This window comes from Myxine glutinosa, chromosome 1 (genome assembly GCF_964187855.1).
Source record: "Myxine glutinosa chromosome 1, kmMyxGlut1.1, whole genome shotgun sequence".
NCBI classification, from domain to species: domain Eukaryota; kingdom Metazoa; phylum Chordata; class Myxini; order Myxiniformes; family Myxinidae; genus Myxine; species Myxine glutinosa.
Window position 1 is genome coordinate 235,674,678 of NC_136261.1, and position 13,053 is coordinate 235,687,730.

General features: G+C 43.8%; 1 protein-coding gene across 14 annotated transcripts in view; it reads right to left on the bottom strand.

The window, feature by feature from the left end:
• Positions 1-13,053, bottom strand: part of LOC137435206 (asparagine synthetase domain-containing protein 1) — a 32,850-nt gene that overhangs the window by 12,504 nt on the left and 7,293 nt on the right. For 13 of the 14 annotated variants that reach the window (XM_078785178.1, XM_078785150.1, XM_078785155.1 and 10 more), the window contains one exon: positions 10,973-12,491. In XM_078785178.1, the coding sequence (XP_078641304.1) occupies positions 10,973-12,348 (1,376 nt within the window). In that variant the 5' untranslated portion in view covers positions 12,349-12,491. The remainder of the gene's footprint in view (positions 1-10,972; positions 12,492-13,053) is intronic. The other variant, XM_068128791.2, reaches the window with a different exon arrangement.

The following is a 13,053-nucleotide window of genomic DNA, read 5'->3' on the forward strand; positions in this document are numbered from 1 at the left end:
TTGTGTTGAAGTTCAGTCCACCTACAAAGAGCTTGCCAACATTGCTTCCATCCCTGACTGTTTGTGCTGACATTTAGTTTCAGGGTACTTCCTCTTCTCTTCAGGGCACTTCCTACCCATAGCACGAGTCGCGGTACAGGATGGAAAGATACCCGGAATCTCCTGCTCTACCTGTGCGGGGTTATTTTCCATACTAGGCTTTTCAACAAACATCGGGTTACCAGAAACTTGACCACCGGCCAAATCATTCCCGATAACAAAAGATACTCCCTCTACAGGAAGAGTGGCTTGTAAACCTACGGTGACCGGTCCTGACACCAAATCAGACTGCAAATGGATGACATGAAGTGGGGCTTTAATAAAGCCACCAACCCCCTGTAAACGAACACTGACACCAGTTGCCGTCTTCTCTGACAATGGCAAAATGCCCTCAAGCATCAAAGATTGATGTGCTCCTGTGTCCCTCAATATCCTAACAGGCCTCTGGTTCATTAAGTCTTCATCCAGTGACACAAACCCCTCTGAAATAAATGGTTTGTAACCCTCTTGAACAAGGTCGTTCTGTGATGCCGTAACTTTGGCATGGGAACCCTCACAAGGCTCTGTCCTCCAAGGACGATTTCTCACATTTGCCAAATGCATTCGGAGTTGTACTAGTCTGACTCCGCTCTTGATTTTTCCTTTCCAGAGCATGACATTGGGACATCAAGTGTACAGGTTTCTTGCAAAAAGCGCAAGTAGGCCTGGAGGAAAAACTCGTGGTCCGCCTCGAGCCCCCCGGAAGATAAGTCTGTCTTGGAACTGTAGTCTTCTGATCCCTAAAAGTGGCGGTATCAGAGTTGTCCTCATTGTCATCTCTAGGCCGCCCCCATGAATTTTTGTTCTCCGCACCGGATGTACCACAACTCCCGTGGCGAACTCTAGGCGCGAAGTTAGGTTTGTGGAACCCCATCCTATCTTGGCTCCCACCTAGATAGTCATCTGCCACGGTTGCTGCCTCATACAACTCTGGTACCTTCTTTTCCTCCAGATGTACTTTAATGTCCTCGTGGACACACTGTTTGAATTCCTCCACCAAGATCAATTGTCGCAACAGTTTGAAGTCTTTCCCAACCCCTTTCGAATCACACCACCGATCAAACATGGTTTCTTTCATTCTGGCAAACTCCACATGGGTCTCACTCTCCTCTCCCTCTTCCTGGCATTCTGGAATTTTTGCCGGTAAGCTTCAGGGACCAATTCATAGGCCTTGAGAATGGTTTTCTTCACTATCTCATAATCTGCACATTGGTCAATCGGTAAAGCCGAAAATATATCTTGAGCTTTACCCACCAGAACACTTTGCACTAACATAGTCCAGGACCCCACAGGCCATTTTAGCATTTGAGCCACTTTCTCAAAGTGTAAAAAAAAACTTGGCTACCTCCTTTTCATTGAAGGGAGGAACCAGCCTCACATGCCTACCAACATCCCAAGTGTTCTGACTAGTTGTCGAACGAGCCGGCATGGATGCTACCTCTCCCCGTTCTCTCATTAATTCCAACTTCTTGAGTTCAATTTCCTTCTGACACTCCATGTCACGTTCCTTTAACTCCCTTTTGGCTCTCCTCTCCTCTGCTCTTTCCTTTTCTCTTCTTTCTTTGAGTTCCCTTTCAGTTCTCCTTTCCTCTGCTCTTCTCTCCTCGAGTTCTCTTGCAGCTCTCCTTTCCTCTGCTTTTAACCTTTCCTGGCTCTGCAGTTGCATCTCCGTTTTCCGGAGCTCCACATTTTCTTTTTCCTCGGGTAACCAATCCAAGGCTACCTCTGTCCATGTTCCCTGTCCCACCAGAGATTCTACCACCAATGTCTGCATCTCTGCCTTCTTCATACTAACTCGGACCTCCAAGTTAAAATGTCTGGCCAATATCAAGAGTTCCGATTTTTTTTAATGCTTGGAACTGTGCCTCATTGGGGGACGCCGCAAGCTTTCCTGCGTCAAACACCATGGTGACTATCAGTTAACACCTGTTAACCTTCACACAAAATTTTTTCCAATTTTTTATTTTTTTTGAAAAATTTGGAAATGTTGAAAAAAAAAATTCCAAATTTGGGAATTTTGGGAATGATAGGGAATTCTATCTCGGACGAATGTTATCAGGGAATTTTATCCCGGACGAAGACCCAATTTCGAGCCCCCGAGCCAATTGGACGAGGCCCCAATTTCTGTTACGTGCTCCTCCCCGACCCCCTGGTCACGGTGTACCTTTGAGCCCCGAGAGGAGCCACGGCAGAAAAATATGTTATTCTGTTTCAAAAATCAATAGGGAAACCACACCAATGGTTATCAACAAACAAATATTGTATTGAAAATTACACAAGAATAACGATACAACAATAATAGCAATCAAAAATACAATCAACACATCTTATGATGGTACCATCAGCTAGTATAGGATAACTCACTGTGCTCCAAGTGAGTGAAAAAAAGAACATTCCCCAATGTCTCCATCGCTCAAAGTTGATCCCCTCCAGTGATCATTAGAGCGATGTCGAATCGAAACCCGAACCCCGTTCAGATGACGGGCCCGGTCACACCGCAAAAACAGCAGAAAGGCGTATGCGGCCGAAGCGGCACAAAGAGTCACGTGGTCCAAAACTGCGTAGAGCAAACTCAAGGCGAATGTGAAATCCAAAGGCGCCCTCCAGGTCTGAACTTTCACGGCTCAGTCGGCGAACCGCAAATTAATCTTCCAAAAGCCACGGTGCACACACACACATCAGATACGTCTGAAAGCGGTGGAAATGGCTGACGAAACAAATACCTTGCTTGACGCGCGAAGCGCACAAATCAAAATGGCCGACGGCTCGTTCTCGAGTCGCAACGACCCGGCGATGATTCTTCAGAATCCCAACGCCAAACCTGACACCCAGGTTGATCAGTCACAGCGATAACCCCTATCGCAGGAATTCCTATCCAGGAAATTAAAAGTTCACTCGTGACTCTTGCTCGACAACGATCGATCCAGAACGCAAAGCAACCAGCTTCTTGCCCGACTTTTCGCTCCTTTCTTTTCTCTCACCTCCTCTTCTTCTTCGTCTTCCGGTTCCCGATCCGGTTTCCTGTTTCATTTAACATTAACCGTTTTACCTTTTGACAATAATAATGGCTATTTCTCTCAAACAATAATAATAATAATAATACATAGAACCAGAAATGTTTCAAGTGGATGAAAACCACAACACCGGAATTGACGAATCCGTAACAATACATGAAGCATCATCGCACTCAAGAGTGTTAGTGACATGTGATATCAGATAGAGATGTCCTTGTGTTGCTGCTGTGCTACGTACCATGCCAGGGGCTCCATTGATTCAAAGGTTTAATCCATTAATCGACAGAGGTATATTCCTATCCATACAATTGCAAACAAACTTGGGCATGATATCTGTACGAGTCTACTTGCTATGCACGCATTAGCAGGATGCGATACAACCTGCTCTCTGCACAAGATAGGGGAGCGCAGAGCATAAAACATTCGTTTGAAGAACAAGATCCAGTTTGAATATGCCACATTTAGTTAATAATGTTCAATTGAAGGGGCACTGCCAATTGCCAGAGACTTTGTATAATGGAACTGTATGGAAAGCAGAAGGCACTAGCTGGGAGGGAGTTTGAAACTCTGGATGTCCTTTGGTACCACTTGGCCACAAAAACAGACAAAACTGCTTCCAAACTGCCACCAACTGAGGATGGATGAAAGCAACATTTTATGAGCTGTCATCACCAAGTGAAGATCTGGGGCAACAGTCACATAGTGAAACCAAAGCTGCCAGTTCCAACTAATAGTGGATGGACTGTCTCCAATGAAGGGACTCCAATTCCTGTGCTATTTGTGAATGATCGCGCCCCAGTCGAGGTACGAGATCTCACCAATCTCTACTGTTCTGACAATCATTGTGGCATTCAAGGCAGATGCCAATGTGTATCAGCAAGACTTCAATGCATAGAAGCTTGCCAGTGCTAAGGTGGCCATGGAAATAGTGCTTCGATCACCAAAAATGATGGCAATGAAAATGACACCGATGGCCTAGAATTTCATAATTGTGGAACTAATTCATGCAAAATATGTGAAGGTATACACATACAACTATGAAAACTCTCAAATATCAATTCCTTGGGTCCTTGGGACCGAACAGTATTCAGATTACAGAGTTTTTCAGATTTTAGAATATGAAACTTTATTTCTTTATTTAATTTTTTTCTTCTTTTGTAAACAAAGTCAAGGCTCAAGGAAGAGCTATAACACTGAATGGATCAGGATGCAACAGAACAAAAGGAACAGTAGAGAGGGGGGACACCAACAGTAGGGTTGAAGGACAAAATAGTGGGAGAGTTGGACAAATAAGGGATGTGGAGAGGAATGAGGGGTAGGGGAGGAGGCATAGGCTTTGTGAAGAGGTTGAACATTTGAGTTGAACTTGACGTTTGTTTACAATGCCTCCTTGTTGCCCTATTAAGCATTTCCTTCAGTCATTTGTTTCATGACATTTGGTTTCTTGTTCATTCGTTTCTTTTGGATAAGGTAAATATTCATTATTTTTTGATGACAGATAAAACTCATCCCCCACAAGAAGCGTATATACTGTTCTCCAAGTGTTATTCCCTGATCTATGGACATCTTCTGCTTTTTTTCTTCACTGTCAATTTCATTGGCATCATGATTTTCTTCATTAGCGTTAATAACCATGTCAACAATCTCTTCATCCATCGTCTGGCAGATTTCAGGTGCTTTGCAGTCACAATTCATCCAATCCATGATGCCATCTTCATGCAAGTCCTTGGCAGCTTCAGTATTCATACCCTTTTGCACATGTTTCATCGCGGGAGATTCGCGGGAGATTTAGACAGAGTAGAAGACAGAAAGTAGAAGACAGAACCTTCTACACAGGTAGAAGACAGAAAGACCACCAACCTGCCTGTGGTGAGTGAGTGAAAGGCCCTCGGAGTTAGCTTCATCGCGGGAGATTCCAATGATTCTGAAAGCTTTGGTTTCAACAGCGTGAAGCCGAGCTAGGTGTGAGGCAGGAGCACCGGCCCAGAGGGGGGAACAGCCTGCGGATGAAATCACAGCCATTGAGCTGCGGATGAAAGCCTTGTATGTGGTGAGGAGTTCAGGTGTGCCAAGGAAGGACTTCGCACGATCTTCTGCTGCACCAATCTTCCCACTTGAAAGTTTAAAACCTTCAAAATCTTCAGGTTGCTTAGTGTCATCGAACATTGTAAGTGGTCATAAGTTATGCCTGGATGCATGTTTGAATGTTGGGGGAAGGACACAAACACAACATTTGAGAGCAGGGACCTCGAGAGAACTGTGGGAGGGAGAGGGCTTGGGGAAAATGGGAGAGGTATAAAACACATTGACACTGCAAGGACTTCCAGAACAGAAGTTGGAATTTCAAAAAAGTGGATCTGGGGTGAATTAGCGGGGGTAGAAAAGATCAAGGTTTTGGATGGGGGAAGATAAGAGATGGTGGTGAACAGCTGTTTTAAAGACCTGGAGGGAGGAGTGGGATTGAAGAGAGTGAGGGAGTTTGTTCCAGAGGTGGGAGTAAAGAGGAATGAAAGAGTGAAGGTGAATAGAGAGTCTTGATTTTGGCAGTTTAACCATAAGAGGGTTGCTGGCAGGTCTTGTGGGACATGTAGAAATATTTGGGGGACAGAGAACAGAGAGAGAGCTGGGGGAGCAAGGCCAGAGAGGAGTCGGTAGAAGACAGAAAGACCACCAACCTGCCTGTGGTGAGTGAGTGAAAGGCCCTCGGAGTTAGCTTCATCGCGGGAGATTCCAATGATTCTGAAAGCTTTGGTTTCAACAGCGTGAAGCCGAGCTAGGTGTGAGGCAGGAGCACCGGCCCAGAGGGGGGAACAGCCTGCGGATGAAATCACAGCCATTGAGCTGCGGATGAAAGCCTTGTATGTGGTGAGGAGTTCAGGTGTGCCAAGGAAGGACTTCGCACGATGGAGGATGCCCAGTCGGCGAATGGCTTTGGAGGTCAGCTTGGAAATGTGGTTTTCCCAAGAAAGATCATGGCAGATAGTGAGACCCAAAAGCTTGAGCGACAGAACTTCTTGGAGAGGATTGTTGAGAAAGTAGATGGGAGGGTTGTCCAGTCAGTCTTTTCAGAGAGACATAGTAAGAGTGTGAGATTTGTCAGGATTGAAAGACATGTTCCACTTGTTTGACCAGTCTGTGATTTTGTCCAGGTCTGCAGAGGGTGAGGAGGCTGCAGACTGCCGATCTGAGGGATGAGGAATGGAGCGACAGAGACTGGAGTCATCAGCAAAGAGATAGAGAGGATTTTCCAGAGAGTCGGAGAGATCATTGATGAAGACCAGAAAAAGCACAGGGCCCAGAACACTGCCTTGGGGAACTCCAGCCTGAACAGGAATGGGAGATGAGAGAAATCCATTCAGGGCCACACGTTGACTACGACCAGAGAGGAAGTCCGCAAGCCATGTGTGGAGATTTCCATGGATACCATAGGAGGAGAGTTTGGTGAGCAGAGCTGGGTGCCAGACCGTATCAAAGGCACGTGATATGTCAAGGGAGACAGCTCTGATTTCCTGTTTGGCATTGAGGACCTCCATCCAATGTTGAGACAGCAGAAGCAGCATGTCCAGAGTAGAATGACCTGGTCTGAATCCAAATTGATGATTGGAGATCAAGCCATTGGAGAAGAGGAAGGATTTGATAGCCAAAGCAATGATGGATTCCATGACTTTGCTGATAATTGGGAGCAGGCTGATTGGTCTGTAGTTGCAAGGATCTGTTTTTGCACCTTTTTTGTGTAAAGCGGTGATGTTTGCCGATTTCCAAGATGATGGCAGATGACCTTGAGCAAAAGAGACGGTGAAGAGAACAGAGAGAGGGTGAGATAGAGCCGCAGAGCAGGATTTAAGGACCCGTGGGCTGATGCCGTCTGGTCCAGTTGCAGAATCAGAGTTGAGGTTTGACATCTTCTGCTTTTTGTATTAAGCAGATGGCGCATTCATTCTTTTTTAAATAAATGTTTCTTTAAAAAAAATGAATCGACCATATAAAACACAATGTCAATTTGTGTGTTTGTACAGATGTCTGTCCCCCTTCATAAGGATAGGTTTTAAAGGCCAATCTTTTAACACTAATGCGTGTTCACTACAGTCTATTTTGAGGTTAAAACAAAATCGAAAAACATTTTCCATTAAAGAGCAATAATGTCTCTTTTATTGGAATTGTAGATGGTGGCTTGCAAACTGAGCCTCAAGGGCGGTGTACAGAAGCGGTTTTTTCAAATAACAATAAATACAAGGTGCAGGGAGGTGAAATTCACTGCATATGATATGCAATATGCACAGAGTAAAAAGAGTGTTCATTTACATCTGTATGATGTCTAATAAATGAAAAAAGATTTTTTTTTTTTTTTTTTTTTGTATACAAGATCGAGGCTCGTGAAAGAGCGAACATTAATCACACAAAAAGACAAACCGACACATAAAACATATAACATCGGAAGCGGTAGACAAGATGGGGAGAGAGGGGGAAGGACACAAACACAACATTTGAGAGCAGGGACCGAGAGACATGGAGACATCGAGAGATCTGAGAGAGGGCGAGGGCTTTGGGGGGGGGGGGGCATGGGAAGGGGGCGGTGGGAGAGGTATAAAACATATGGACACTGCCAGGACTTCCAGGAAAGAAGTTGGAATTTCAAACAAGGTGGATCTGGGGTGAATTAGCGGGGGTAGAAAAGATCAAGGTTTTGGATGGGGGAAGATAAGAGATGGTGATGAACAGCTGTTTTAAAGACCTGGAGGGAGGAGTGGGATTGAAGGGAGTGAGGGAGTTTGTTCCAGAGGCAGGAGAAAAGAGGAATGAAAGAGTGAAGGTGAGCAGAGAGCCGAGATTTCGGCAGTTTAACCATCAGAGGGTTGCTGGCAGATCTTGTGCGACCTGTAGGAATATTTTGGGGACAGAGCACAGAGAGAGCTGGGGGTGCAAGGCCGGAGAGGAGTCGGTAGAAGACAGAAAGACCACCTACCTGCCTGCGGTAAGTGAGTGAAAGGCCCTCAGAGATAGCTTCATCGCGGGAGATTCCAATAATTCTGAAAGCTTTGGTTTCAACAGCGTGAAGCCGAGCTAGGTGTGAGGCAGGAGCACCGGCCCATATGGGGAGAACAGTATTACATTGAGCTGCGGATGAAAGCCTTGTATGTGGTGAGGAGCTCAGGTGTGCCGAGGAAGGACTTCGCACGACGGAGGATGCCCAGTCGGCGACTGGCTTTGGAGGCCAGCTTGGAAATGTGGTTTTCCCAAGAAAGATCATGGCAGATAGTGAGACCCAAAAGCTTGAGCGACAGAACTTCTTGGAGAGGATTGTTGAGAAATTAGATGGGAGGGTTGTCCAGTCGATCTTTTCGGAGAGACATAGTAAGAGTGTGAGATTTGTCAGGATTGAAAGACATGTTCCACTTGTTTGACCAGTCTGTGATTTTGTCCAAGTCTTCAGAGAGTGAGGAGGCTGCAGACTGCCGATCTGAGGGAAGAGGAATGGAGCGGCAGAGAGTGGAGTCATCAGCAAAGAGATAGAGAGGATTTTCAAGAGAGTCAGAGAGATCATTGATGAAGACCAGAAAAAGCACGGGGCCCAGAACATTGCCTTGGGGAACTCCAGCCTGAACAGGCAGAGGAGATGAGAGAAACCCATTCAGGGCCACATGTTGACGACGACTAGAGAGGAAGTCCGCCAGCCATGCGTGGAGAAGTTGATATAAGCAAGCATGATACTATAAGCAAGCATGATACTAGACCGAGGCTTCAGACTTTGGCACGTTCATGAGGCTGCACCATCAAACAAGCTGTTTGAACTCGTCATTTTAAACAGGCTTTTATACTAATATTTCAATAATTTTTTGAGTTCGAATTTCGGGATATTCTAGAATTTTGGATTTGAGTTTTCACTGTATTACCATTTAAACATTATGGATGTGAAGAGGTGACTAATTGCTTAGAAACAACAATGGATGCTATATACTAAGATATCACAAGAATTATTGTGAAACTATGAACATACGTACAGCCAATAAACTCACGCAACAATGTTCCGGAAGTTTGTACTTTTTTACGTTGACTTCGGAAACCGACTAAAGCCTAAAAATTGCATGTTTGCAATGATAACACAGTCACTGTTTGTACCTAAGAAAGCATTTTATAGCTAAAAACAAATTGATATTCCGAGTCATCCTCACAAACGACATTCTTTCATTAATTGCAGGTCACCATGGAAAACCTTCTAAAAAACATTTTGCAGGGAAGTTGGCAACTACATCACTTTTTGAAATCGGCAGATATCAGACTAAAATGCCATACGGAGGTCCTTTTGTTATACCATAGGTAGGAGTATCTCAAAACAATTTGGGTCCTTGGTCGCTAGCCTACATGTTTGAATCAACCATCTTCTGACTATCTTGAAAGAGTCCAGCTTGGACTAGCATTATAAACAACAAAGAGAATCCATTTTTAATTTTTTTTTATCTGTGTGAGAACTTTCCTGACCATAGTGCACAGTTATAAAGGGCAATTAAGAAATGAGGGATTATCTGATCTTTTTGACCTTTTTGGTGTACAAAAATCTAACCTCTTGGAACAGCGAAACGACAGAGGGCAACAGTTTCATGGAATGATTGGGGATCAAAGGGGAACAAAAGGGAGACAAAGATGTCACAAGTGAATTAATGAGTGGATGAGTAGCAGGAAGGACAACGTCAGGAAGGGGTAAGAGGAGGTCAATGAGGGTACAAGAGAGCAAGGGCAGGTATGGGAAAAGCACAAGGTGATGATGGGTAGCACTTTTGAAAAACTAGAGGGAGGTTCATGAGAGCACACACAGAAGGAGTCTGTTCCATTGTTCAGCCATTACTATTATCTACTGCTGTTATCTTTCCCCTTGTTTCTACAAACCACACACCCCCATTCCTCCCACATTTAATTGTGCAATATAATCGATGAACTTGGGTCAGTAAGAATAAAATTAGTAGAGATCACTAGCGACTGCAGATTCTTCCAGTGTAACATTTCTGAATACAATAAAACATAGGTGGGTCACTTTATCAAGAATAGGTTACTTCGACTTTAGTAAACATCAAGAGGAGTGTTGTTTATAGTTATTGCAAAAAAGAAATAAACCTGCGATATGGGCCAAATGGCCTCCTCATTTCCTTGTTTAAGGTTGTACAGAAGCGTGTGACACCTTGTTACACTGAGCAGTCCCATGGAGACTGTGGACACTTCATATATTAATTTACATTCTGCATGCGGAAAATGAATATATAAATGCAATATTAAATTCCCAACAGAGCATCGACCTATGACAGTACAGACACAGTCAAAGCTCCACCCCTCTAATCATGTCAATTTATAAATACGACGATATGATAATACGACGTTATGATATATGTGATAATATGACGTTATGATGTATATGATAATATATGATAATACGATGATATGATAATACAACGTCGTATTATAAAGAAATGATATGACGTTCAATTGCCATAAGCACAGTTATTTTCATGTTTTAAGGTTTCACATAAATTTGACTAAGAATTGAAAGTTTATATTGTGGCGGTGACGTTCCACATGTGAAAATAGCATGGTAGAGCAACTTTCAAGGACATTTGCCTCGAGGGATGGAAACATACAAGAAACAAACAGACTCACTCTTACTCTGCAGTATCGATAGTTTCAACATCAATTGATCGAAAAAAAACATCATCCAACCAGAAACCTTAAAATTTTACACAGATTTGCAATGCTCCAGAGGAGTATTATTGACCCCATTGAGAATTAACCAAAAATAAATGTTTCCTGTCTTAACTAAAAATGGTTACAAAAGGATGAATTCTTGATAATTAGGCAAGTCAAGTACACACACATAATGAAATGCAAAAACGTACCTGTCTGGAACTTCAAAGCTAACAAGTGTCCCTTTGTTATCAGCATCCAGTCCCTCGCTGTCACCTGCAATAGCATTTTGAGTGAGATTTTCAAGACACTCCTCCCCAAGGTCTTTCTGCGAGATCTGCTCTTGCATAAACCTCTCCTTGTTCTTTTTTATCTTTTTGGTATTATGACCTTTCTTTACAGTATCACACTGAGCCAATCCTTTCTGCTCAAAGGCCACATTGAGTAGGTCAATGCTTTTTCCTTGTGGAGCATGCCGGTGAGCCAGGACAGCAAGGACAATGGAATCGAGGCCTCCAGAAAAAAGCACAGCAACCCCGCTTTGGGATGCATTCACGTCCACGACTGATAAAGATGTTTGGAGGTTTCGTATGGAGCACACACGTCTGTGCACAGCTTCACTCAGAACTTTGATGAATCTATGAACAGCCACCAACCGCTCCTCTGAATACAACGCTGATAAGTCCACAGTTTGGCCAATGGCTCTTTGAGACATGTAGTCCAAGTCAGCTGTCAAGTCCATAACAGGACCTGGATCATATGACAATGTAGGCACCAGAGAGGTAAGGGAAAGTAAAGCACTAGAAGCGTGCATGTGGACACTTTTTGGAAAGTTTTTCTCGCAGGATATGGAAGTCTCGGAAAGGTCATTTATATCCCGCCGCCAAGGAAAATGTTCGATTAAGAGAGTACTCTCAGCTTGCTGTTGAAGATCAATCCTGTATATACCGTTCGCTGGAATTTCATGCCAATCTATTAGTGGTACTTTCCTGGGCCAAATGCCAACAGAGCATATAGCTACATACTCCGGTGGATCGCCTGAAGCAAAGTGCCACAGTAGGCTTCGCCTGCCGAAGTAATCACGCCCAAACCATAGGGCCCCAGTAGAACGTTGCATGTAAATTAAGGCCCATGGACCACGGATAGTGGAAAGTAGGTTCAACAATGAGGCTTTGTCACTATGGCAGGAACCAAGGGCCTGTAGCATTATCTGTGTGTCATTCTCCTCCTCGGCGACTGGAATACCATCAAAAACTTCCCCATTCCAAAGCAGCATATTTCCAATGTCATCGCAGGCAGGTTGTGAGCAAATTGAGCCTCTCATGTTAAGCACATGGCCAGAAAGTAGGCAGTCATAAGAAAATTTCAGGCTACTTGTCGAGTTCTCAACATCTCCATCAGAATCCGGGAGCACAACTTGCTCTTTTCTGCTGCTACAGCTATTTGCTGCACCAGGCATTGTGGTAGTCAAGGTGCTGTGGCTATCTGGGCCCCGTCGCTGAAGATTTTCCAGTAATATGGAGTCCACAACATCCGTGAAGCAAAGTTTGGAGCTTCTTCGTGTCAAAATACAGCAAAGACCACACATGATGTTTTGGCTCGTGGTGGTTCCCTAAAACAAGTCAAAAAAGCCTTCAACCTCGGTCACCCTTAAGTAAACGGTTCCCAATCACTGTGGTTGTTCCATTTCATCCAGCTTGTTCTCCTGTTTCCGTAAAGTATCCAGTGTTTCTGCGAGATATGAAGAGAATTAAAACACGTCGTTAAGAAAAAAAAGGGCTCAAATTTGATGTTGTAGCCATCTATTGTTTTAACAGAAAATAAATGTTTTAATAATCATATCCGAATACCAACATTAGCTTTTGCAAAGGTAAGAGTTCAGCAAATATAATGTTGAGCTTAAGTGACTAAAAATGGTAATGATGGCAAAAAACCCCACAATGTTTGCCTGGAAAATACAGAAGAGCAAACAAACATTTGTTCTCCTGTGCTTCCATTTAAATGCTCTCTCGGAGAAAAACAAAAGTTTTGTCATGCTAACTGTTTTGTCATGCTAACTAAGAAAAGTTTATGCCAACTCTTGGGGTTTGTCTGTGTTCTATCCTCCAAATGGGTAGCATCAAGAGATAATGCAGCACAAACCATTTTAAAAGTCTTTTGTATGGCCAGCATCAGACCTCCTAGACCCAGAGTGGATGCTCGAGCTATTATGCCACCGGGTTTGGTAACATACATTATGCTATTATGTCACAGTAAAGATAACAGCACATGAAAATAAGAATATGGTTGGGGA